At 37.1% G+C, this 25,218-nt stretch overlaps 1 protein-coding gene across 3 annotated transcripts in view; it reads left to right on the top strand.

Annotated features, from left to right (window-relative positions):
* Window positions 1–19,698, top strand: part of LOC126335212 (uncharacterized) — a 91,569-nt gene extending 71,871 nt beyond the window's left edge. For all 3 annotated transcript variants that reach the window (XM_049998230.1, XM_049998229.1, XM_049998228.1), the window contains exons 6-7: window positions 1,882–2,110; window positions 11,681–19,698. In XM_049998230.1, coding sequence (XP_049854187.1) covers window positions 1,882–2,110; window positions 11,681–11,970 — 519 coding nt within the window. In that variant the 3' untranslated portion in view covers window positions 11,971–19,698. The remainder of the gene's footprint in view (window positions 1–1,881; window positions 2,111–11,680) is intronic.
* The last annotated feature ends 5,520 nt before the right edge of the window (window positions 19,699–25,218 follow it).

Here is a 25,218-nt window from a genome sequence, read left to right as displayed (position 1 = left end):
CAGTAAATTACTTGGTGTGTTCTGTGCCAGAATGGCAGCCTCGGAGCAATTTCATAGAGTTCCACTCATCATCAAATTTTAACAAAACACATTATTCCGTCTTTTAACGTGATGCCCCTATTACAGACTGGGAATGTAACAGTGCACTAGCACAATGGAATGATACATCCCTAGCCACAGGTATCGTACACAGCAGATGTTTCATCACCTTAGTGACTAAAACTACAAAAGTATCCTGATAGAGTAAAACAAAATTAGAGTAAAACAAAATTTGCCAAGAGGGACTTTTCACCAAAAATTTGCTTTCCGTTCACCATTTCAATGCAGATTTCAGAGGTATAGCTTCAAATGTCTACCTTTTACACTTGGAGCCTGCGGACAGTGGGCGGCCATAAAGGGAATCTACTAACTTTAAAAGTTTTCAGAGTTAGTTGGTACAACCCTCAGTAATCAAAGTGTACTGGAAAATGGGGTTCCACCCAGGGTTAACCTGGAATGCTGCCCTCTTCACATTTACTATAAGTGCAATAGTCACTGTTGCAGAAACAAATGTATTATTGGCTTTGTATGTTGATGACTTTAACTACAGTTCTATGTTACTATGCTTAGTGGAATGTTGGAATGTCATCTTCAAACTGCCATCCAGAAGACACTGGAAAAAGCTCAAAACCATGGGCTTCTGTTTTTCACCTGCTAAATCCCAGGTCATAATTTTTTTTAGAATTCAATCTACCCACACCTTGATTTATATCTGGATAACCAGTGGCTGGAAATAATTAACAACTTTTGCTTTTTAAGACTGTTTGATCATATTGTAATACGGTTATTGTGTGAAAAGCAGTTCAGAACAACTGTAGCCAGAAATTAAGCTTTGTGTGCTTCATTGGAAACCCTTCTTGGGGAGCAGCCTGACAAGTTCTAGTAAAATTTATACCATTTGTCAATTTAGCATGACTAGATTATGGACGATTCAATTGTGGATCAATAGCCTCTTGCGTATTAGGCCTACTAGACCCTGTGCATCATGGCAGAGTCTGCCTCCTGACCAGAGCTTTCTGCCGAGCCCTGCTGATAGACTACTTGTAGAAGCAGTTATTTCACCTTTAATGGTATGCTACCAATAATTCTAATTAAGCAGTTAAGATGAAGTGGAGACCAGAACATAACTGTTGCACAATTTTTATCCAGAAATCCAACACCCACCTCTTTGTGGACCATTTGAAAATTGGAAGAAGAGAAGAGGGTAGACTAGAAGACATGCATTGAAAGCTGTTTTTCTCTGTAATATGTTGTGTATTCCTCAATCTGTTGTATGAATGGATCTGCTATGTTGCGTCAAGGATCATCCAGACCCTAATATTAGTCAGTGTAGGTTTTATTCACTGTAGGTTTTATTTCCTCCCTCATCAGTGCACAACATGTAGTCTGATGTATACTGACAGATCAAAGGATGGTGAAAAAATGTGCTATGCATTTATTGCAAAAAAAAAAAAAAAAAAAAAAAAAAAAAAAAAAAAAAAAAAAAAAAAAATGAACTTGCATTCCTTTTTCATAGTATGCAGTATCTAAGTGATAGAATTAGTAGTAATACAGAAATCTCCCTCAAATACAATTTAACCTGCTAGAAATATTCTGGACTCGTACTTTGTCTCCACCATTCTTCAAATTTGATAATGATCTCCACAATACAGGAGCCGCTTCGGTGTTCCAACTGACATCAAACTATGTAGGTAACTTAGTCAGTGACCTTGCTGATACATTAGCTAACCAAGCCTCCACAAATTTTGTGCTCAGTAACATTTTTTTTTGCGCTTAGGAGATTCATGTGATGAACAACAGTAAAACCTTTAACTTATACATTTTTATTGACTAATGTTACAGCAACAATTGGCAGCACGGCGAGTGGACTTATCATGTACTAATTGTGGTACCATGACAACTACTATATGGCGGCGCAACCCAGAAGGTGAAATGGTCTGCAATGCCTGTGGATTGTATTACAAGCTTCATGGAGTGAACAGGCCAGTTACGATGCGAAGAGATACAATACATACAAGGCGTCGAAGGCCAAAAGGGGACAAGAATTCTCCAAACCATCGCCATCGTTCCAGTGAGTATTTCATGATGTTTTTTGATTTTGTTATCTAAGAATAAAATGAACATCCATTGTAACCTGCAGCACAATATTGAACAAGATGAATTATGCCATAATCCACATTTCAGAGACATGCCATGATTGATGTCAGTCCCCCCCTCCCCCCCCCCCCCCCCCCCCACCCCCCTCCTCCCTCCGGCATGACAGTCTGTTCTTAGTTTGACCAGAAAGTGTGATTTCACTCTCAATAAATAAAAGGAAAGATAACCCATATTTCTGTTATAGTGGACACTGCCTTCTGTACACTAATAATACAGTTTTTTGTTTGTTCTCGTTCTACTTGATTTCTTTGCTGGGAAAGGAACTACTGGTTCAAGAAGTTTATAATCGATTTTTTTCTGTTTACGTTTGTTCTGACCTTTCCGAGAAAACCCATGCCAGGGTGGAATAAATGAGATACTTATGTTTAGTATTTGTTTCCATAAGACACACTCAGGGCTTAGAAAAAGAACAGCAAATAACTAAAATTATCTCCAACAACAATTGAAAAGCAGTGCTGGGCAAACAAAGATTAAAACATGACTCTCCTGCTTATTGCCAGGATGTGCCTTAGCCAATTAGGTCATCTGAGTATGCTTACAGGACTGACTAAACCTAAATGTCACTGATTGTTTCTATCCCCACCCTCTTTTTTTGTTGTTCTTTCAACTGGATTGAAGCTGTGCTCCAACTTTTCCTAATTTTGTGCTAACCCTTTCATTTATACATAACTGCCATATCCAATATTGTGTCAAACTAAATGGTGCAGTGTTAAAGATTAGAGACTCAAAACCACATCCAGCTTTAGGTTTTTCACGATTTCCCTAAATCTTTGAGACAAATCCTTTGAAAGGGTTCAGCCGACTTGCATCACCATCTTTTCTCAGACTGAGCTTGTTGTCGAAGGGACATTAGACCCAGATCATTCTTCCCTTACAATATCCTGTATAACCTCAGTTTCCATATTCGAGTCTTTGTCTCCACCTGTAATTTGTCCCCTCTACAGCTCCTTCCTGTATCTACTTAATTATTTCTGGATTTCATGCCCGACGTCTGTCTAACCTGCCACTTCTGGTAAGGATTTTCTATAGACCTATTTTCCAACCTACTCCTTTCAACATTTCTTAATTCTTCTATAGTCCTATTTTCCAACCTACTCCTTTCAATATTTCTTAATTTAATATTTTTTCAGTCCACTTAATTTTCAACAGTTAGTTAGTTAGTTATATTACTTGTTCCATGGATCATGACACGATTCTTTCGTAATGGTGTGGAACGTGTCAAAATCTTTGATAGCATGACATTTCATGTTTGCAGTTTTATCTTCTCTGGATTTATAATAATTCACATATCGCTTTTACCCAATGTTTTACTTGAGACATGCACTTTCAGGAACTTCTCTCCCATTTCTGTATCAGTATTTGACACTAGCAGATCTCTTAAATAGAAGACAGCTTTACAGTCTTCTTGCCTAGATAGGTTATTTGTACTTCTTCCACTATTGTGTTCCCACCAAGCGAGTCATTATTTTCTTTTCTACCACTATCCATCACCTTCATCTTTATTTTGTTTATTCTTGATATGAATTTTGTTGGAATATTCTGTCCATTCCTAGCAACAAGTGTAAGTTTTCCTTGTATTTAGCGATAAGGAATAATGTTGTGTGGGAACCTTAGCATCGGTATGTGTTCCTGTTCTTCTTCCATTCCACTTCTGAAGACTTGTTTAGCATACATCGTTAACATTTCGAAGCACCAGTTGTGCAATTGTGGTGGTAAGCTGCAGTCTTTCCTTACACCCACTTAACACAGACTTGTCTTTCTTGACATTTCCAATTTCATTATTTCCACATTTGGCTTTTGTAGATCTTGTAAATTGTTCTTGTATCTGTGTACTCTAGCCCCTGTCTTCTAAGGCTTATGAACATCTTTTTCACTCGACACTGCTTAAGGTGTCTTGGTTTTTCTTCTCTTTGACTTGATTAATAAATGCTATGTTAGAAATAGTTCTCCTGTTAAATTTTCCATTCCTAAAACCAGTTCAGACAATTTGTCCACTTCCTCTGCCACGGGTATGTCACTCTGAAGATCTCTTAACAACTCCTGCTGACTTGTTTGGATTCAGCTCATTCAGTATTTTGTTAAATTCTCTGTTACTGAATCAACTACTTCTTTGTACATCAACTTTCTCTTCCCTTTATTATGTGTGCCTCGTACATTAACATCTCTACATTTTACTTCATGGCTTGTCCATGGCTGGATTTTGCTGGCAGATTAAAACTGTGAGCCCTTTAGCTTGGTTGGCATTGCTGGCGAGAGGCTAGGTTCTGGGTTTGTGTCCCATTCTGACACACAGTTTTAATCCGTCAAAAGGTTTTGTAATTACAAACACTCTGCTGCAAAAGGGAAGACACAATCTCATCAATGGCTTCTCTGCCTCTGCTTTTGCTGTAGTTGTGATGACCTGTCATATTTTATCTATTGGTTTCTTTTTATGTTTATTCCTTTTTTATAGAACTGTTGTTGGCATTTTTACTAAGGCCATTGTCCATTGACTCAGATATTTTCTACTTTTCATTTTGTCCTAAATTTTATGTATTGTGTTTCATTATGCACTTCTTTTACACCCTCTTCAATTTCAGCTTCCTGTTCACCTCTGTCCTTATTTGAGTATGTTTGCAGTCCAGCATATGATTTCCAAGTCTATGATGTAGTCCAACAACAATATGAAGAAGATAGATTGCTACTCACCACATAGAGGAGGCGATGATTGGCAGATGGGTACATATGAAAAACACTGCTAGATATTATTTACATGAAATGTATTTGCGGTTGTGAATATGGACAACCATTGGTTGTATAATGGAGTGACAATGAAAATTCATGCCAAACCAGGACTCAAACCATATTTCCCACTTAATGCGAGCGTTGCCTTACCGTTAGGCTATCTGAGCTTGACTCATAACCAGACCCAAATTTCTACATTTCATCATCATGTGTCAACAACTCACACACATACATTCGTTATGTATATTATTGTACAGGGGAGACATGTTAATTGGAAGACGTTTTTCTGTAGTTGGTGGATAAATACAATATTGCTGTGCCTGTGCAGTTCAGGATTACAATGCGATATTCCTGCAGAAATGCGTGCATGTCCAAAGAAACAGACACTGTGGCATCTACAAGCATTATGAAATACAGGAAATGTATTCACAGTTGTGAACGCAGACAACCACCGACTGTGTAATGGCATGAGGACAGTGAAAATTTGTACACGACTGTGACACGAACCCGGATTTACTGCTTGTTGCGAGTGGTCTCTTTACCATTAGACTATCGGAGCGTGACTCATGGCCAGGCCCAAACTTCCATATCAACATGTCAGTGACCTGCACTCATACAGTAATTATGGATGTCACTGTATTGGAGAAAATTTTAATTGAAAGTCGCTTGCCCAGTGTCAATCGATAAACAAGGTTCTTGTCTGAAGGAACTTTGCAGTGTAATTCTGAACATCACAGGCACTGTAATATCGTGGATATTATTTAGGTTTTGGACTAAATCCTCCTCCAGATATATGTAGGTAAATCAAAACTTGCACACATTCACATTAGCACAACTTGCGAACTTGCGTACACATGGTCCTGCTCGTCTCTGGGTGTTAAGGCTCAGTTGCATCTAAGGTGAGCATTGATTTGGGGGGGGGGGGGGGGGGTGCAGAAGAGGCTTGGGCAGGCAGGGGGAGGGATAGCAGGGTAAGGTGAGGGAAGATGGTAGTACTGCCTGTCAGAGTGTGCAGGGATGAGGTGGTGATGGTGTAGTGGGCTACTTGGTTACTAGGTGTAGTATCAGGGGATGTGGTGTGTGGGGGTTGGGGGCGGGGGCAGCAAAAGGGAGAAGAGGGAAGTGAGGAAGGAGAAAGGTGTATACAGGTGCACTGGTGGGATGGAAGGTTTGTGTAGGGTTGGAATTAGAGCAAGGAAGGGGACAGGCAGCTGGAGGACAAACTAGCAAAGGTTGAGGCCAGGGGCTTACAGGAATAAAGGAAATGTTGCAAGGAAAGTTCCCACACAACCAGCTCAAAAAAGCTGGTGTTGGTGTGAAGAATCTAGGAGACGCAGTCTGTGAAGCAGTCGCCAAAGACAAGGACTTCGGGATGGCATTCTCAGCATCTGAATGGTCAGCTGTGTGTTGGCCACAAATTTGCATTGGTCATTAATACAGATCAACAGCATGTTAGTTTTAATGCCCACATTGAGTGTGGTACAGTTGTTGCAGCCAAGTTGCTAGATCACATGGCTGCTTTCACAGGTGGCACTGCCTTTTATGGGATAAGAAACACCTGTTACAGGACTGGAGAAGGTGGTTGTGGGAGGATGTATGGGACAGGTTTTGCATCTAGGTCTACTGCACAAATATGAGTCTATTGTGCAAATGTTGGGGAGCAGGGATGAAATGGGGACAGGCAAGGATATAGTATAGGTTCAGTGGGTAGTGGGTTACCACAGTGGGAAGTGTGGGGAGGATATTCCTCATTTCAGGATACAATAAGAGAGAATCTAAAACTTGTGATTCATTTGCTCCAGTTGTGGTTGGTACTGAGAAGCAAGAAGGGTGCTCCTTTGTTGTTCGACAGTGGGTATGTGGTGTACGGTAGGCTGGATATTGAGAAGACAAGGTAGGGAAATATCTTTCTAGATAATGTGGGGATGGCAATTTTGGTCTGTCAAGGTCTCAGTGAGACCCTTGGCATATCCAGAGTGCGTGTACTAGCCATGGGGGGCTAGCCTGTATATAAGGGACTTCTTGATTTGGAATGTGTGGCAGCTGCTGAAGTGAACGTTTTTTCATTGGTTAGTAGATTTGATGTGGATGTATGTAGTGATGTATATGCCCTTGAGATGGAGATGGACATTGAAGAAGGTGGATTGTTATGGTGAGAAGGACCAGGTGACTTGAATGGGGGGAAAAGTGTTGACGTTCTGGAGGAATGTGGATGGGATGTCATCACCGTCGGTCCAGATCATGAAGATTTCGTCAGGTGTGGGTTTTGGGATTCTGAATGGTTAGGAAGGATTCCCTAGATGGCCCATGAATAGGTTAGTGTAGGATGGTGTCCATTGCTGTATCACAGATTTGTTTGTAAATAACGCCTTCAAAGGAGAAATAATTGTGGGTGATGATATAGATTGTTGGCTGTGGTGACCAGGAGGGAGGTTGAAAGTTCGGAGTCAGTTGGGCATTGGGAAAGATAGTAGTCTTCGGTAGATAGAAGGCTGTGAGCATTGGGGATGTCTGTGTAGAGCGGAGCAACAATGACACATGATAAGAAAGAAACAGGAACTGTGGGGAGTCAGTGGAGGAAATGGTTAGTGTATTGTTATAGGAGGGTAGGTTATGGGATTGGGCTAAAGGTCATTGTGCCTTTTGAGGCGCAGTAAATGGCCACAATGGGGCATCCTAGTACTTTAGTTTCTGTGCTTAAGGAGGAAGGAGAGTGGGGAGTGGGTCAGGAGATAGATACATTCAGGAGAGAATTTGTGGATGGACATAAAGATTTGAGGAGGGGCTTGAGATCCTGCAGGATTTCTGGAATGGAATCACTGTAGCAGGGCTTGTATGATGGATGTATCTGACAGCTGGCAAAGTCAGTTTGCCAGGTAATACTTTTGATTGATAGCTACAGCTGCGGAGCCCTTCTCGGCATGTTTGTTATAAGGTTGGTATCAGTTTGCTGATTTTATATGTGACATTGGTTTTCATGTTGAAGGAATTTGGGAATTGTGGTAGGACAAGGGTCTAAATTAGGAAATTATGGGAAGTTGACAGGAGATGATTAGTGGCAGTGGGAGTTAATGAGTGGATCTGGAGACAGTGGGAGTGCATCAAAGTTATTTGTAGGGGAAAATTGAGTGAGGCAGAGTTGAGTGTCAGTTTTGGACTGTGTCACTTTGGTTGGATTAGTGATGAAAAATTGTTCCCACTGTGAGGACTAGGAGACGTGGATACGGTCTTTAAGAAGCCCTGCAGGATTGAATTTTGGAATGGGTCAAACGGTAATGACTTTGAAAAGATCTGATACCCTTGAGACTGAGGCACTTTGAGGATAGGTTCATCACTTTGTTGAGCACCTGTAGTTCTTTTTAAGTTGTGATGGTTAGAGTGAGTTCCCGAGGGTGTTGCAAATGTAGTATATCTCGAAAGTACTGTTTGTGGTTATAAGAGGAGGCATAGGTGGTTTGATGGATTTGATCATTGATTAGTTTCCCACTGCGAGGTTAACAACCGAACTCCTGTCTGTATGTCCGCCATCTTTTGACTAAGCCATTTTTAGAATCGGGTGGCTCCCTATGCCAGAAGGATTTCGCAACTATAATTGATTATCTCCATTCAAAATCTGGAATTTAACTTGTGTCCCAAGACCGTTTGACCACTATTTACCCACATGATTGCAAAACCTGTTTGGGACTTCACTTTTAATGTTCATATTTTATCAGATAGGGTCAGCAGCAATTCTAGATTGTTCACTATTGGAGCTGTTGCATGCAGGAAGGCGTTGTCGCTAGGTAATTCTAAAGAAATACAGAGTTGTATGGGCAGTATTTCCACTTGGGGTAGACCTACTTCATAGCAGCACCTCTTAAATATGGACAAATGTGATATAAATATCCCTAGAAAAGAAAGAACCCAAGATTTATAATAAATACTGATGCTTGCCACAATGTTCAAAGATATTGGGGTAATGCATCTACATATGTACTCTGTAAACCACTGTGAGGTGCTGGGTGGTGGGTGCTCCCTATTGTACCACGTATTCAAGTCCCTTCCCTCTACACGGAGTGCAGGAATATTAGGTGTTTAAATGCCTCTCTGTTTGTTTCGCTACCCCTATGGGACAGTTGGAATGTATTTAAAATACATTTCAGTACCCCAATTCTGTGTTCCCGTGAACAGTCTTCTAAGATAGAGTGCACAAGCATTTTGTAAGCAGTCTTCTTTGCAGACTTACTGAATTTTTCCAATATCCTACCAATGGACTGTAGCCTGCCACCTGCTTTACTTACAGTTGTGCCTATGTGATTATTGTACATCTTCTCAGATTGTTACGCCCAGGTATTTGTAATAGTTGTCTCCCATTGGCATTGTGGTGATGAGATTCTCTGAATTTTGTGATTTGCACAATTTTACCTTTTTCTGCCATTTTAATGCAAGTTGTCAGTCTTTTCTCCACTTTCAAATCCTATCAAGATCTGACTAGATATTTGAACAGGCTTTTATTCCCCAGATGCTACTCCATTATAGATAACTGCATTACCTATAAGAAGTTTGAGGGTATCATTAAAATTGTCTTATAGGCCGATAGTACACTACATAACAGCAAGGGTGCCACAGCCAGATTTCCGTTCTTCTGTAGATAATTTGTGCCAGTATATTGCACTATGGCATATTAACCCTTTTACTGTGGTTTGCTTATGTAGAAGTCCGCTGTAATTGGGCCCTGCAGTTGCCGTCCAGCCTGCTCTGCATGTTTACCAATCTGTTAAACAAAATTGCTGTGGAAGCAATGTCTTTGGTGTTATCTACCGAGCTCTCTGGTGTCTGGATAGTTTTGTTTGGCAGTGTATTGTTACTTGGGCAGTCACTTAGCATTGTGGACTTACAAAGGATTTTGAGCTTCATTTAGCCATGCAGTGCGAGCAGAGACACATTTGTTATCAAAATACCCACTCTGTATTGCCTCCTGTCTCAACTGTTGATGTTTTATTTTTGTGTAAGATTTTCTTGTGAAAATGAGCAAACTTGTTTTACTCAGCCAAAGAAGCCTTGAAGGTGCTATTAGAAAGTGATTTCAAGGGCAGCAGTGAAAATTATTCTGATAGTGATTTATTCCATGACCAAGTGCATTGGCACAATAACAGACTGAGAAGTAAGCAACTGGGAACTGTTCAGAGGGCCCAGCCAGTCAGGTGCATCTCCCATCGTTAAAGGGTTAGGCACATAGTTATGTTATATTTATGCCTGCAGGCATGTGCCCTTTCTCTCTTGTATGATTCTGAATTAAATGCGTCACCAGTGTTTCCAGGTTTGCCATGGCAGAGACCAGTTCAGTTTGTTGTTTGAGATCAGAAGTTGTTCTGTGATTCTACAACAGATGTATATCAATGGTACTGAATAGTAGTTTTGAGGATCATTCTACTTCCATTTTTGTAGACAAAGGTAACCTATGCATTCTTCCATCTACTGGATGCAGTTCTTTATTTTAGGGATCTGTATTATATTGGTGTTAAAATAGGGACTGACTTCAGTCAGAGAGATCTGTTAAAAGATCCTGCTGCAGTAGTTATTGAAGGCCTTATGATAGCTGAACATGTTTCATTTAGCATTTATTTATCTGTCGACCTATGCTTTGTTTTGTACCTATTGTGTAAGTTGCTCTTTCTTAACGGAGGCTCCATTCAGTCATAATCATTGTTGCTGCAACTACCTCATGGTCACTGATACCAGTTTCATTGTGGATGTCCTCAAAGAAATCAGGTATATTTGTTCCTGTAGAAGTAATATGTTTCTGTTATGAGTTGGCTGCCAAACTATCTGCTTTAAGTAGTTTTAAAAGTAAACATTCCACCCTTCTTCTTTTTTTTCTTTTTCTTTTTTTTCCTTTTTTTGCCGTACCCACCACTAATTAATTGCAACTATCTCAATGGTTTTTGGGTGACTAAAATCTTCTCCAATAGTGATAGTATGGTTGGGGAACATGTGTTCTAGTTACATTTAAGGCTGATCTATCTCAAATATAGATTTATGCACACTCTTAATACTGAGTGTTGCCCAAACAGCTAAGAAGGAATGTGAAATGGGAGGAATAATACATGAAACCAATACAGTGAAGGCAACTGGAAGACTTAGATTTTTTGGGGAGAATTCTGGAAAGTGATGTGCCTCTGTAAAGAAAACTGCATCCTAGATTTTTAATGAATTATTCTGGAGTGCCCCAGTATTTAGAGTATGCACATGAAAGTATACCAATGACTTCAGAATTGCACTGCTAGGGTCTTAACAAGTCTGTACAGCCTGTTTAAAATAGTCAGAAGAGTAATTTGATAAACAGTTTTTGAAGAAAGACAAGCCTCTGTTGAAACCCTGTGGGAGTGGCAACCAACAGTTCTGTTGTCTGTCTCTCTTGTAGGGACCATGAGAATAAGATAAAAGTGTAGGGGGATGTGGGTATCCATTTCTCCATCACTCTGTCTGGGATTGGACAGTAACAGAATGTTGTTTTGATTGGACAGTAACAGAATATTGTTAACTGTGGATAGTGTATAACTATCCACTGTTCTCTCTCTCTCTCTCTCTCTCTCTCTCTCTCTCTCTCTCTCTCTCTCTCTCTCTCTCTCTCCGTGTGTGTGTGTGTGTGTGTGTGTGTGTGTGTGTGTGTGTGTGTGTGTGTGTGTTACCTCATATTAAAATTTGGAAATTGTTGTTGCTTTATTAGTCTCTAGTTGAATTGTATTAGTATTTTTCTGTGAAATATAATGTTTTGCAGAAGCAGCCAATGGAAATATAGCTACAGAGGAGCCAGCAGACATGCTGGCAGCTTTACGTCGACAAATACAACCGCATCTAATGTTGGCGCTGCAGGCGGCGCCAGGACTTCCTCCACATTCGCAGGGACATCCTCCACATGGTCCTGCTTCGTTGTCAGTCATCAAGTCGGAGCAAGATTCTGCAACTGCTGGGGGCTCCGACAATGAATCTGAGGAACATGATAGGTCAGGTGAAAATGACCTTTCTGACCTCCCCCTTAATTTGGTGGCAACCAGCTTAGCTGATTGATAATCGAACAGAAAGTCACTGTAACACAGGGATAAACTCAGGTTCTGTTGCTTCAAGAGTAATACACAATATGCACTGGCACATACAAAATTAAAGAAAATGGCTTTGGAATATGCAGATGTTGTAAGAGATCAATTATCCTATTTTAAATAACGATCCATAACAGTAATAATTATGCTCTACAAATGTGTTATAACTTTTTAAACAATTTCATCATATTTGGTAATGATATGACATTCATATATTTCAGTATTGAAACCACGATTTTCTCACACTTATATGAAATTTAAATAACTGGAGTGAAAGAATTTTCTGTTGCTTAACAAAGAGCACAAATCTGAAGGATTATGACAAGTTTCCTTTGTCCTGCATGATCAGTTTCATTCTGTGAGAAAATCGTTCTACAACAGAGAAATCACCAGTAATGTTTTCTATCACCTACAAGCTCAACATCCAGGAAGGTGCCCAACTGTTATTTTTCAAAAAGCTAAGTATCCTACTGAAGACAAAGCTGTCATGTTGAAATGTGACAACAAAAATATACAAAAGCTCAATATGAGCAGCATGTGCATTTCTTTCCAGGTTTTATGGGTGAAGATAAACAGTAAACAACAGTGCTGGTACTGCTGAGTACTGACTAAGATAGGGCCAGTGCAAATGTGAGAGGACAATGTTTGTGTGCAAAAATGTTGTTTTCACATTTTTTCTTAATTTCTACTACAGAAACTAAAACTGCAGTAAAATGTGAAAAATTTTAACCTGAAATCCCATATTTGTGAATTCTATTATCTAATTCCTTGAAATTCATTTATTCACCTCACCTGTTGATACACTTTTGAAAACAAATAAATTGGACTCCATAAATAATTCCTTGCTGTCATTTTATAATTTGGAAAATCAGCAGATGTTTGGTTTTATCCTGTCACATTAGTTGTTCAAAAGTGTTTTGATGATGCTATTGAGGACATTTATCGTTGAAATATAACAGAAACCATTTTGTTAATCGCAAGGCCAGTTGTCAGATGTACTTATTTCTGCAACCATTTCACTGACTCCAGAAAATACTTGTGTCTCAGTAAATCCTACAAATGTGCTAGCAGCACCTTAACAAACCCTCTGTGACATTATTCTGGAAGTAACAAGACAGACAGATTTGCAGTGCTTATAGCAACATTTTAACTGTGGTTTCAAAGTAAAAATCTTTCATGGATAAAATACTGTACATCAAAGACAAACTGTTTTCAAAAGTATTTGAAGAATATTTGTTATGCATTACTGTAGAGCAAAACTGTCATATTGTAAGAAGTAAAATTTGAATTTAAAAGTGCCTGTGCAGAATGAAGCTGGGTTGATAGGGATTAGGTGGGTGCATAATCTGTATTTGATGTAAAATCTGCATTCATCTAATTTTCAAAAATATTTTGCTGTTTTGGATGGTTAAAGTTTGTGGATTTCATAACAGTGCACAAATACTGTGTAAGATTACATAGCTGTTGCTTTTGAAGTCTGTCTTCCCTGTGTTACAGTTGTATCCTCTTATTCTAAGTGGAAACTGTAAAAATGGCTTTGTTTCAAGTGGTAAAGTGTGCAGCAAGTTGGACAGTGAATTTTGTTGCCACAGCTGCCATTATTGTAATGCCATGGCTGTTCCCAAAGCAAGATAATTGTGTGAATTTAATTGTACTAATAAAATTTGCAGTATTTTTGTGGAGTATGAAAGATAGGTAGGGGTTGCTGTATGTGTCAACATTGTCTAACACCAAGTCTTATTGTAACAAACCACATATATATTTTCTAAATATTTTCATTTTAAAATATTATGTGCTATTGGCTTGATGAGCATTTTTATAAAAAATGCTAGCCATTGCACATTGTTAACTGTTGCCTGCTCTGCAATATGGGTCATTGTTTACATTGTAACTGTTTAAGAAAGTAGTATTTATTGACTCCTGAGTCACAACTACAAGTGAGGATATTTAATGACAGCAATAATCATCTAAGATATGTTACATTAGTGCTGACTGCCATCAAATGTAAGATTGTTTTTTAGTCTTTCTCCTTTTTTTATTTGTGTGTGTGTGTGTGTGTGTGTGTGTGTGTGTGTGTGTGTGTGTGTGAAGATGAGAATTGCAGGCATAAGTAGTGAAGAGAAATTCTTTATAGATTTGATTTTTAGCTGTTGATATTGGAATTACATTTGATTAAACATTGTGTATTCCATCTGTCTCTCAGTACATGGTTCTGTATGTTGTTAATTACTGTAATTTAGCTATGCCCTTGCTATCCTTTCTAATTTGGTTATGTTGACAAAGTGGCTCAAAAGAACATTGGCCAATAGTTCTGCAAGCAAAAATTTGTAACATGCTGTCGATTTTATTGGGCAATTAGTAGATTATTATTTATTCTAATTAATTTTACTTTTTATAAGTATTATTTGTAACATAATGATCTGTTATTTTGTAACATAGGATATCGAAGACATTTACATTTGGACTATGTACCCATCTAAAACAGCCAAAAGTTCTTGAGATATTAACACACTAGTTGTATTACACTTGTGCTACCAATAATTTTTAAAAAATGGAGCTCAAGAGTAATCAGACTATTTATCTTGTGCAAACATGAGTTAGATTCTTATTTAAAAAAGTGAAATTAAGAATTTTGTAACATTTTCATTTGGCTTATGACAGAAGGTTTTTTTCCCAGGTCTGCATTTAATGCATACTGTTGTTTTGCACATAATGAAAGTAATCTCAAATTCTTGGGCTGTTGGAGTTGGGTTCATTACAACATTGCCACCAGCATTTGAGGCTCCTTGCTTGTTATTGTTACATTTTAAGCTTGACCCTCGTAGAAATGCAGATTTTAGAAATAGTAAACATATTTCAGTTTTGCTGTTCAGTTTGCCTTGCCGTCCAAACTTAATTGTGCTGGTGGCTGTACACAGTTTTTATAGTTTTGACATGAAGTGAGTGTTTGAGTCACTTCTATTAATTTAATTTCTTAAATTTATTTTTTATATCTCTTGACTCATCGTAGATGTGAATTGTTTTATGATGTAAGTCACAGCAGCGAACAATATTTGTTGTTGGGCTTTGTTTTCTGTGAATGTATGTACACAGGCTAAATACGTTATTTTGTTACAAGCATTTATGAAGTGCTTTAGTTACATTTTATTTATTATTATTATTATTTTTCCCCTAATTTGTCACTAAAGAAGACATTACTTTCTCCAGGGTAAAAATGAGATAGAGAGAGTGAGTGAATGAGGTTAGATAGAAAATATGACAAAGTTTGATTCCAAGCAGTTTTCATTTGTATTGCATTAGTGACATTAGGAATATTTATCTTTTCTGCAGTTCGTACATTTGAATTTTTCCAGCAGCATTCATTGATAATTGCTGTGACTTATATAGAAAAGTTCTTTTTACCCAGATATGATGTGTGATTTGAGTGAGATTATTTGTTTTATGAGCTTTTTATACACAGTATATTTAATGAATCTCTTTTTTAACATTGTTGTTGATGGTAAAGTATTAACATAGACATACATTACCATAGTGGTTTGACTGATGAGTATTTTTATATTACTTAATACTGAAATTGTGGCACTTAACAATGTAAAAAAAAAAGAAGACTTTTCTTCCTTTTTATGGCTCAATTTGAGAGAAATAGAAATAAACTAATGTGCTTATTAATATAAATACTCATGTTCACAGAAAAAGCCTAGCTTATGTTATTGCATGTTAAATACCAGTTTTGCTTACAGATTGATATTTTTCACTTGTAATACATATGTAACAACTGTAGGCAGCTTAACAAGTAATAACATGCTGTAATGGAAGTTAGGCAAGACACAATGTACATTATTTTGTAATGAAATCAGAGATATTATAAAAAAGACAAAGAAGCTTATCACAATAATTTGAAGCCCTAGTGCAAATGAACACAGAAATGTTTGATTTTTATCCTAGTACTGCCATTAAATAATGTGTTGTGTATTTCAAAAGTTTTGAAAACTTTTAGGTAGCTAAAACAAATGAAGTGGTTGACGCATGTAGAGTATCTGATATCCGGTTTGAGGATCAGACAAATTTGGCTCACTTATTCAGGCATCTCAGTAGGTCTGATTTAATTGGGAATATGTTCCTTTTCCTGTGGTTAAGCATAAAATCTCATTTTCTGTATCATTCGTAAGGGGATCCAGTAAAGTAGCTTTCACTGATTAAGATCTTCTGCTCCCACTCTGCTGTAAAATTCTGCCATCATGCTTCTTATTTGTCACCCTATTTACATCTGTAGCAATACCGTAATATCAGGTTACCTGCCATTCAGAAGGCTGTTGCACTCAGCAACTGTTATATTGACTTGTAAATAATATATTTCAGCTAGAAACTAGCCATTCTCAATGCAGTATAATTTTTGATCAGTGCATGAATGCCTGTTGGTCGGGCTCCATCCACAGTTCATTGAATACTACTCAAGCCTGACCAACAGGCATTACATGCATTGATCAAAAATTATAGTGCATTGAGAATGGCTAGTTTCTAGCTGAAATCTAGATCTGCCAATAAAAAGTTAAAAAGGACAACAGATAGCTGAAATCTGTTATTTACAAATATCGTAATAAATAAACATTACAGTATGATTTGCAGCAAGTAAAGCTTTAAAATAATTGATTGTTAAAAATCAGCATTTTGAGTGTCTTCTGTTGCTCAGTTTAAACTCTAACCTAATGCATGTAAATTTTATCATCTCCAGATTGTTGCACTTCCTTTGCTAGTCCTGGCTCCTCATCTTTTCTGCTATTTGGCTACAGAAAATGAAACTGTTAAGCTGGAAAGCACTAAATGTATCAAACATTTCTGTGGCTTTTATTTGCACTACTGCAAAAATGTACTTTGAAAACAGATACTCTTTCATAGATGGGGTGATTTTATTCCTAGACATTTAAATAGCAGTATTTATCAGTCTGTGACACACTTAAACATAAGGGTCTAGGAAATAAATGCTGTTTTCAGCTGTTATTTCTTAATGCTATATCTACTTAATTTTTTTCCATTTCATCTTGTTTTCTTTGACATCTATGAAAGATTGGTGTCTGCTCTGCACACTACAAACATTTTGATAATTCATTTTCCTTTGTTTTCCCATATTCTTCCCTGGTTTATAAACAGGGCCTGTAGTATTTTTTTGTGGCAGGTATTGAACAGATGTTGGCATTCCACAGAAATTAATGCTCAGGTTTAGGGATTGGATCGTGTGATGCTATTGTTTACTCTGACAATATTCTTTATACAGTGATACCCAAAAATGATTCTGCGATTTCGTGAAGAGATTATAGGGTAGAAAAAAATATTTGGGACAGGAAGAGATTTAATTAAGTTAACTTTGCCTTCTCCTTCCCCCCTTAACTCTCTTCTCAGTACTTAAGTATATCGTTATGCATCTTTACACTTGTAAGATTTAACTTCTGTTGGTGTTCATGACATACAAGATATAAGGTAGTGCATCAATATTTCTGAAATATGAAAGATTTGCTTACTTGAGATGTTAATAACTGTGTGGACATAACTGGAACAGAATGTAATTATTGGTTTAATTGTAAATATTTTGTCATTTGAAAGAAAATTTATGTTGTAGAGCAAATATTTTTGGAGGGTTACATAGATTCAAAATTTTGTTGACAGACAAGTAACAAATGGAAGTAGTACAGTACCTGTCACTGATAATATTCTCGTGAGATGGAACTGACTGGAAGCTTAGAAAACTGAATTCAGGCTTCATCAGTATTTGATAAGAGATTTGGTGCCATAATGATATTATCTCCGTTTATGTTTGTTACAGAACTATTGGGATTGAATAATGATGGGAACAATCAAAACGTTACAGCAAACAATGGACTGACGGATATGAAAGGTGGAAGGATACCTAAGATGGAACTTGGGGTTCTTTTTTTTCATATACTCCATATTTTGGGAGTTAATGAATATATATTATTTTATGTCATACTGTGCCACCTTGTGAGAACTGAGTAGTTTTAGTTTTAATCCGAAGCCTCCAACTTTCTTGACCTGTGTGTGAAAAACTGGAATGGGGAAGAAGTGGTTGAAGAATCTCATTAAAATTAAGGGGGGAATTGTGCTAGTCCAAAAGATAATTATACATCCTGTGACCTTGTGGTTTTATAAAAATTTGTACTGAGGACACTGTCTGTCAGACTCATTTACCCCCACCAATCCTGCCAACCACTTTCAAACTATTATACCTTTAGTTAGATTGTTTGTGCACCCAACCGAAATGTTTGTGTTCCAAATTATGAAAATCTTAGTTTATTTTAATTTCGCCTTTGAGGTATCTCATTCTTCTGGTACCACTGCTTTGTTTGCTCCTGTTCATTAGTATATAATGTTTGAATTGTTTGTTTTATGACTTGTAGTATGTATTCATTTACTTGAGCCATGACTGTTGTATTTGCTAAATTCATATTTTTGCTTGTCTCAACACTGTATAATTGTGATAACTTCCTTCTTATCCCCCTTTTTTTGATAAAAGTTCTTATTCATGTTCGTATGAGGAAATCCTAATTCAGTTCAAACAATTTATTGTAGCAAAGGTTTCTGTGTGTGACATATTTGACATTGCTTGCTTGTATTATGATAATGTGCATTGCTTCTTGGAGGCAGCTCTTTGTGATATAAATTTTTTTTTACTAATCATTGATGGTCCTTACCAGTGCACATTTTATATTTGCACCAGATTTTGTGAACTCTGGACATTTGTCAATTTTTGAGATTTTGTTGCCAAATAATAAAACTGACCGCTATAGTTTCTGTTATCGCAGTTTTCTCTGGATCGATTTAATAGTTTATGAAGAACTTGAAAATGCATTGTGCATTTGTGCCCATATATCACACCATAGTGTGCTGAGACATTCTTATTACATTTTATTAAGTATAAAAAAGTTCATATCTTTTGTATAGTCATTGAAAATACTCATGCATATTGTGTAATGATTGGTTACATATTCTAAACGATTTATATACCGGTGCCCAAACCCTGTGTATTAGTAACAGTATTATTTTTTGAAAATATTACATTTATTATTGACTTTCAGTGAGTCATTTTAACTGACTGCCGACTCCAATTCAAGTGTCTTAAATCAGTCACCAGCATTGCCTTTGTGCTCTCTATGATAGCGTTTCTTTACAAATTTTATAGAAAATGGTTGTGTAATGTTTTTATTTTGTTATTTCATTGAATTTATAAAATGTAATGTTAAACATCAGTATTTGAGTGGTAATTTTCTCCATATTTCAACAGTCTACAGCATATTTATAGAGTATTTAGAGTTCTTTATTCATATTCAGTAGCCACTGCATTACAACGGAATCCATGACATTCTTCTTATTTATGTGCATGTATTTATTTGGCATGTTTTTTTTCACATTTCCATTAAGAACACATCTGATGATGTATCACAAATATAGTACTGTGATGTAAACTGCCTAGAGGAAAAAACTCTCAGTGAAATTGTATGTTCACATTGTAAGTCACTGCTCTCTGATCAATCATCTCTTCACTGAAAGCATTGTTCTTGCCATTTGTGATTAGATGCACTGAAAAATTTGAATCTTGGAAGCAATCTAATTATTGTATAAGATTAAAAGCTGTGGGGAGAAATGGTTTATTATTTAAAAATAAATTTTTTATATCAACAGAAATATATCTTTTTGTTAATTTTATTGTTAATTTGGCCCATCCTTGTGTCATTTTCCTATTTAATCTCTGAATAATTGTAGTCACTCCCACTCATCTCCTAAAAGCTAATACTTCTTGTTACCCGTTGTTCAGTTGTAGGTCTGCTGACAAGATCGGAGCTCTTAATTGTTTCATGGGCAGGTAAAAGGAAGTATAATTTCTTGCAGAACAAAAATTGTGAGAAACTGTTTATTAATCACCAAAGATACTAATGCTACTACTTTATAGTAGTTAATTACTACCTATATCATTATTAAATGATGAAATATAGTTTGATATTTATACATATTATTTAGCTGTTGGCCAGGTAGCATTCAGATATGTACAAATTCTATCTGTATTCCTATTTAGCAGTTTGTGATGTTGGCTGGCAGATTGAGAAAAAACATCACGAATTCTGGACACAATGCTACTGCAAAGTTTTCTAATCTAAAAGTACCTGTATTTTCAGTTGCAAGAAGAGGAGTGTTGAATGTCAAAATTGTTTTGAGATAAGCACGAGTAAGGGCTGTTGGTAACTTGCTCCTGGCCACTGTCAGTTGCATGCTCTAGTTTTCTTGAAACTATACTGGACTGAAATAAATGTCTATGCCTTAGGTTAGGGTGCAAGTTAACTTTGCAAAGTCAGTTATGGTTAGCAGGACTCGTCCTCCACACTGTTTCAACCATCTTTGAGAGCTTGTGCCACTTAGAAACTACAGTTTGACATGATTTTGCTATTGAACACTTGGAAAATTATGGCCACCATCTCTATACAGTCCAAAACAAAATTTGGTGGTGTATCGCTGTTCAGTCATTTGCTGTATTTTGTGCTTGCTTGGAGTCACTCAACAGGGTTCCACCAAAACCTCGATCTTACTGAATGAATGCTTGCTGATGACTGGTGCTTGGTGCGCATTGATCGTGCTTGTATTGAAAAAATTGTTCATGATACTTTTTATATTCACATGTTAATTGAATCAGCCAGTGACAAAATTAGTAGCATATTTCTTCATTGCTTCAGTGTCTTCTTTTCTTTTACTATGAGCTTGTGTAGATACCGAACACTCAGTACTTGAGAAGATGTTGCACAACTTTTGTGGACAGGTTCCCCTTCATAGATGAACTACATTTGAATCTCCCAATAAACTAAAGTTGACCATTTGCCTCTCCTACAACCGACCACGTATGTTCATTCCATTTCGCATCAGTTTGCAACATTATGCCTAGATGTTAAATAGATGTGACTGTCAAACAGCACACTACTGAAACTATGTTCAAAACTTACAGGATTGTTTTTCTGACTCATCCTCATTAACGTATATGCCAAGCAAGAAAAAGTTCAAGTCTCTTATTTGATGTCAGCTCCAACATCCAACACTAATAAGACTGGAAAAGTGAAGGGACAGGAACACACAAAACAGTTATAAATGAACAGTAAAAAAGGGAGGTCGGCTCTGCTGTAACTGCTGTCCTTTGAACAACACTGTGAAGTTTTGCACCTACTTCCAGATACAGTAAAGACAATAATGCTTAAAAGTGCACTTTCTGTGAATATAGTTAAAAATTCATCAGAATCACTAAGACTAGTCCTAAGCAACAGAAGGAGCAGGGAGTCAACATCAAACCTAACAAACAACATATTGTGAAAAATAATGAAGATGACAGTAATCACGTTTGCTACAAGGTTGCAAAGTGCAGCCAATTTCTTAACATTTTGTATAATTGAAAGTGTATTTGAAAATCAAGGGACATTTGCATATATTTAAATGTTGCCAGCTCACAAGAATGTTGTTTGAAAGTAGCATGATCTATTGATAATTTACAAAGCATTAAGAGTTGTTCTTTTGATTCGGTCTATTTGTTTTATAGATAGTGAAACGAAACAACAATTACTTAGAAAAACCGTTGCTCCCACCAGTTGTGAATTGCGCACTGAAATTTGACTTTTATGTGCAAAAGGATCTACAGTGTTTCAAACTCATCGAGAGTTGTACCTAGTTTACAGGCCCAAACTAATGACTGAAAGCAAGGTTAGACAATGGTATAGAAAATTTAAAAGCGGTCATACAAAATGTGTTTGATGAAGAACTGAATGATAGGCCTGGTATCCGGACTGATGAAATTATGTATCAAGTGACCAAGAACAGCGATCTGATTGACAATTGCTCTGGCTGATTAATTGCTTGATGCTGGATACACTACTATTTACATGATTGACATGAAAGCTTGGATGTAACAAATTGTATGCAAAGGAGATTGAAAAGCTTACTCACTATCACCAAGATACAAAGGCGTGTATTTGGATCACTACTGACAAGGTGGAGAAAATTTATATAACAATATAACATTTTTATACGCAAGAGATGTGGATATTGTACACCAACACAAAATGAAATTAACAGTCAATACTTTTGTGCCATTCAACTTTCCCAAAACTGATAAAATAAAAACTTTCAGTTTTATTGCTTGATAATTTCTTGTGGAGAAAAACGAGTCTGGTTAAAAACAGTTATGATCGCAGTAAAATACTTATTTGCAATCGTTACTTGTTTCGATCAGAATGTAACCATCTTCAGACTATTTATAACATGATGGTGTAAATGGTCTGAAGATGGTTACATTCTGATAAAAACTGGTAAACATTGCAAATAAATATTTTCTTGTGGTCAGGACTGTTTTTAATCCATTTTTAAAATTTTTTGCTAGAGCTGAAAACTGGTGGCTGTCATTTCTGGGGCAAATAGGACATTCTTTTGGTTGATATCAGAGAGTGAGGTCCAAGCTGAAGTTTACAACAGTCCTCACCAAGATGAAATGTGTCATGCAAAATTGATGATATGAAAAACTGTTGTCTGGAACAGTACTACCCCATGACAGTGCTCATTCATATGACACTGCCTTTACTAAGAAAAGAGTGCCCATTGCTGTTGGGAACTTTTTGACCATTGTGTACCTTATAATGATTACTACTTCTTGCACTTGAAACAATGACTCGACAATGGTTTGAAGATGACAAAGTCGAGCTCTCCATTGTCAACTGATTGAGTTCCCAGTTGGAGGACTTCTATGCAGAGACTGTGAAGAAGCTAGTGTAATGTTAGGAAAAGTGCTTAGAGGTGAATGCCAATCGCATGAAAGAAGTGGAGTAGAGTATTAGGGAAGGAAAACCACTAGATGGATTGTGGGGAAAAGAGATATTTGTTTCCTTTATTAACATTGTAGTAAAAAGTCCATAATTCAAAAAATGAGTGAATACGACAGTGTAATACTTCGCTACGTATTCGCGCTTGCTTATTACATTGTGAACCGATGAATCAAAACATGTGGCCATCTACTTCATAGTGTGTAGGTCTACCTTAAGAATACAATACCCCAGTCATTCTGCAAAGTATTGTAGGTTTCTGAAGGAATATGGCAACAGATGTCTGTGTATAGGTCACACAATTCTCGTAAAATACAGATATATTGTTTGTGGTAGGCAGAACTGGAGTGCAATAGGATCGCATATTATTCCAACATGTTCATACCAGGCAAATTTGGTGGCCATGGTACCAACATGAGTTCACTACTATGCTCCTCAAACCACTGTTGGATGATTCTGGCCATGCGAGACTGACAGTTATTCTGCTGGAAGGTGCTATCACTGTCACGGAAGCCATAAAGCATGGAGGGATGCATGTCATTTGCAATAGTGTTCTTGTAGTACACAGCTGCTGACGGTGCATTTTATAACTGCCACAGTTTCTATTGGAAGTGGCTTGGATGATGGCATATCTAGACATGACCGTTGCCCTGGTGTAATGAAAAAACATGAGTCATCCGACCACACAACGTGTTTCCATTGATCCGCTTTCCAGTCTCAATGATCCCATGCTAAGTGCTACCATAATGAATGATAGTGTTAACATGGGAACATGTAGGGGTCCCTTGCTGCAGATCCCAATCTTCAACAATGAGCACCAAATGGTGTTCTCTGAACATTTGTATCTGCACCAATATTTTACTACAGTATATCGTCAGATCTGACAGTGATTACCTCCTATTTTGCTTTACAGAGCGGACAAACCTCTGACCCCCATGTTCTGCAATGAGTTAGTTGCGGTTTCAATGCCATTCAACCATTTACTATAGATGCTTACAACAGTAGCACACAAACACCTTACTAGCTTTGCTGTTCACGAGATCCATGTTCCCAGGTGCAGTGCCGTAACCATCTGCTCTTCGTCAGAATACTTTCATGTCATTATATGCTTAAAGCTTTCCTTTTTAATTTTCAATCGCTTATTTGACTTGTGATTAAGCACCCTGAGATATTCTTACTTCCCCTCTTGTTTTGCCATTTGCCTGCTTAAAATTCATTTTTTTCCCTCAACAAATTACCATTAACATACATGAGAATGATGTGCATTTTCATAAAAGAGATTTGGCTCTATTCGAGAACATGTTAGCAAAACCAGCCCTTAATTAAGTCCAAAGTAATTACCAGTTTTGTCAAAAGTATTGTCTGCATAACTATATCTGCTAATTTCATCATTTAAACAAATAATTCGGCCTAACTCTTGTAGTAGAAAAAACTGTTAAAAAGGCGCAATTTTTCGATGTGTTTAGTTAATTTAATGAGTTGAGTTTTAATTGTAATTTCGGTAATTAAACATCAAACAATGTGTAGTTTCAGTGCCTCTTATTATGATGATATATAAGGGCCTAATTTTTGGTCCTGAGACAGTCAGTCTACGGCCGAGCTTCAAACAAGAAACCTGTGTTGGTTAGAACAACAACAATGCATCAACTTAACCATGAAATGAGTGTTACACCAGTACTCCATGTGTTAAAGTAATAGCAGTATCTGTTCAATTTATTTGAAAGACTGAAATGTGTGCCTAAGTTTTTATTGCTAGTAGATGTTCAACAGTGAATTATTGTAGCAGTATGTGGATGTTTGCCTGCAACCTATTAATGAGGCTTATTAGTAGTTAAACAATAGTTAACTGGCCATATAACTGTGTAATATTGGGGGGTTGTGAACAGTGAAAATAAATAACTGTGAAACGTAAATGTGCACCTGTTGACTACATCTTTTAAAGTAGTCAGTGTTGCACTTCCGCTCTCTAGTATGCAGCCAGTATCACAATGCAGTGTGTTGACACTGAGGACAATCAATGAAGAAATAAAGCAGGCGAATGTCACAGAATAGTTGTTTTCAGTACATCACTCAGTTCCCATAAGCACCCATCACTGTAATGCACTGAACAGTTGGTGTTGGGCTGCTTTGTATATCAAGGGCTTTTTTTTTTATGTATTAAACGTGTGACTGCGTTATCTTAACCCAACATTTCATTGTTTAAATGTGTTTCAATAAAAAACCAGTCTTTTCTCTATTGTAGTTGAGCTAATTTGAAACTATATAAGGTCTTGTTTGATTTCAAATGTAAATTAACCACATTTGATGTTACTCTTTTTGGATCTTCTTTAGAAATTTCATTTTTTCTCCATTTTTGTTGCATA

The sequence above is a fragment of the Schistocerca gregaria genome, chromosome 2 (assembly GCF_023897955.1).
Source record: "Schistocerca gregaria isolate iqSchGreg1 chromosome 2, iqSchGreg1.2, whole genome shotgun sequence".
In the NCBI taxonomy this organism is placed as follows: domain Eukaryota; kingdom Metazoa; phylum Arthropoda; class Insecta; order Orthoptera; family Acrididae; genus Schistocerca; species Schistocerca gregaria.
Note: the sequence above shows the minus strand (reverse complement) of the source record. Positions and strands in the feature narration are given on the sequence as shown.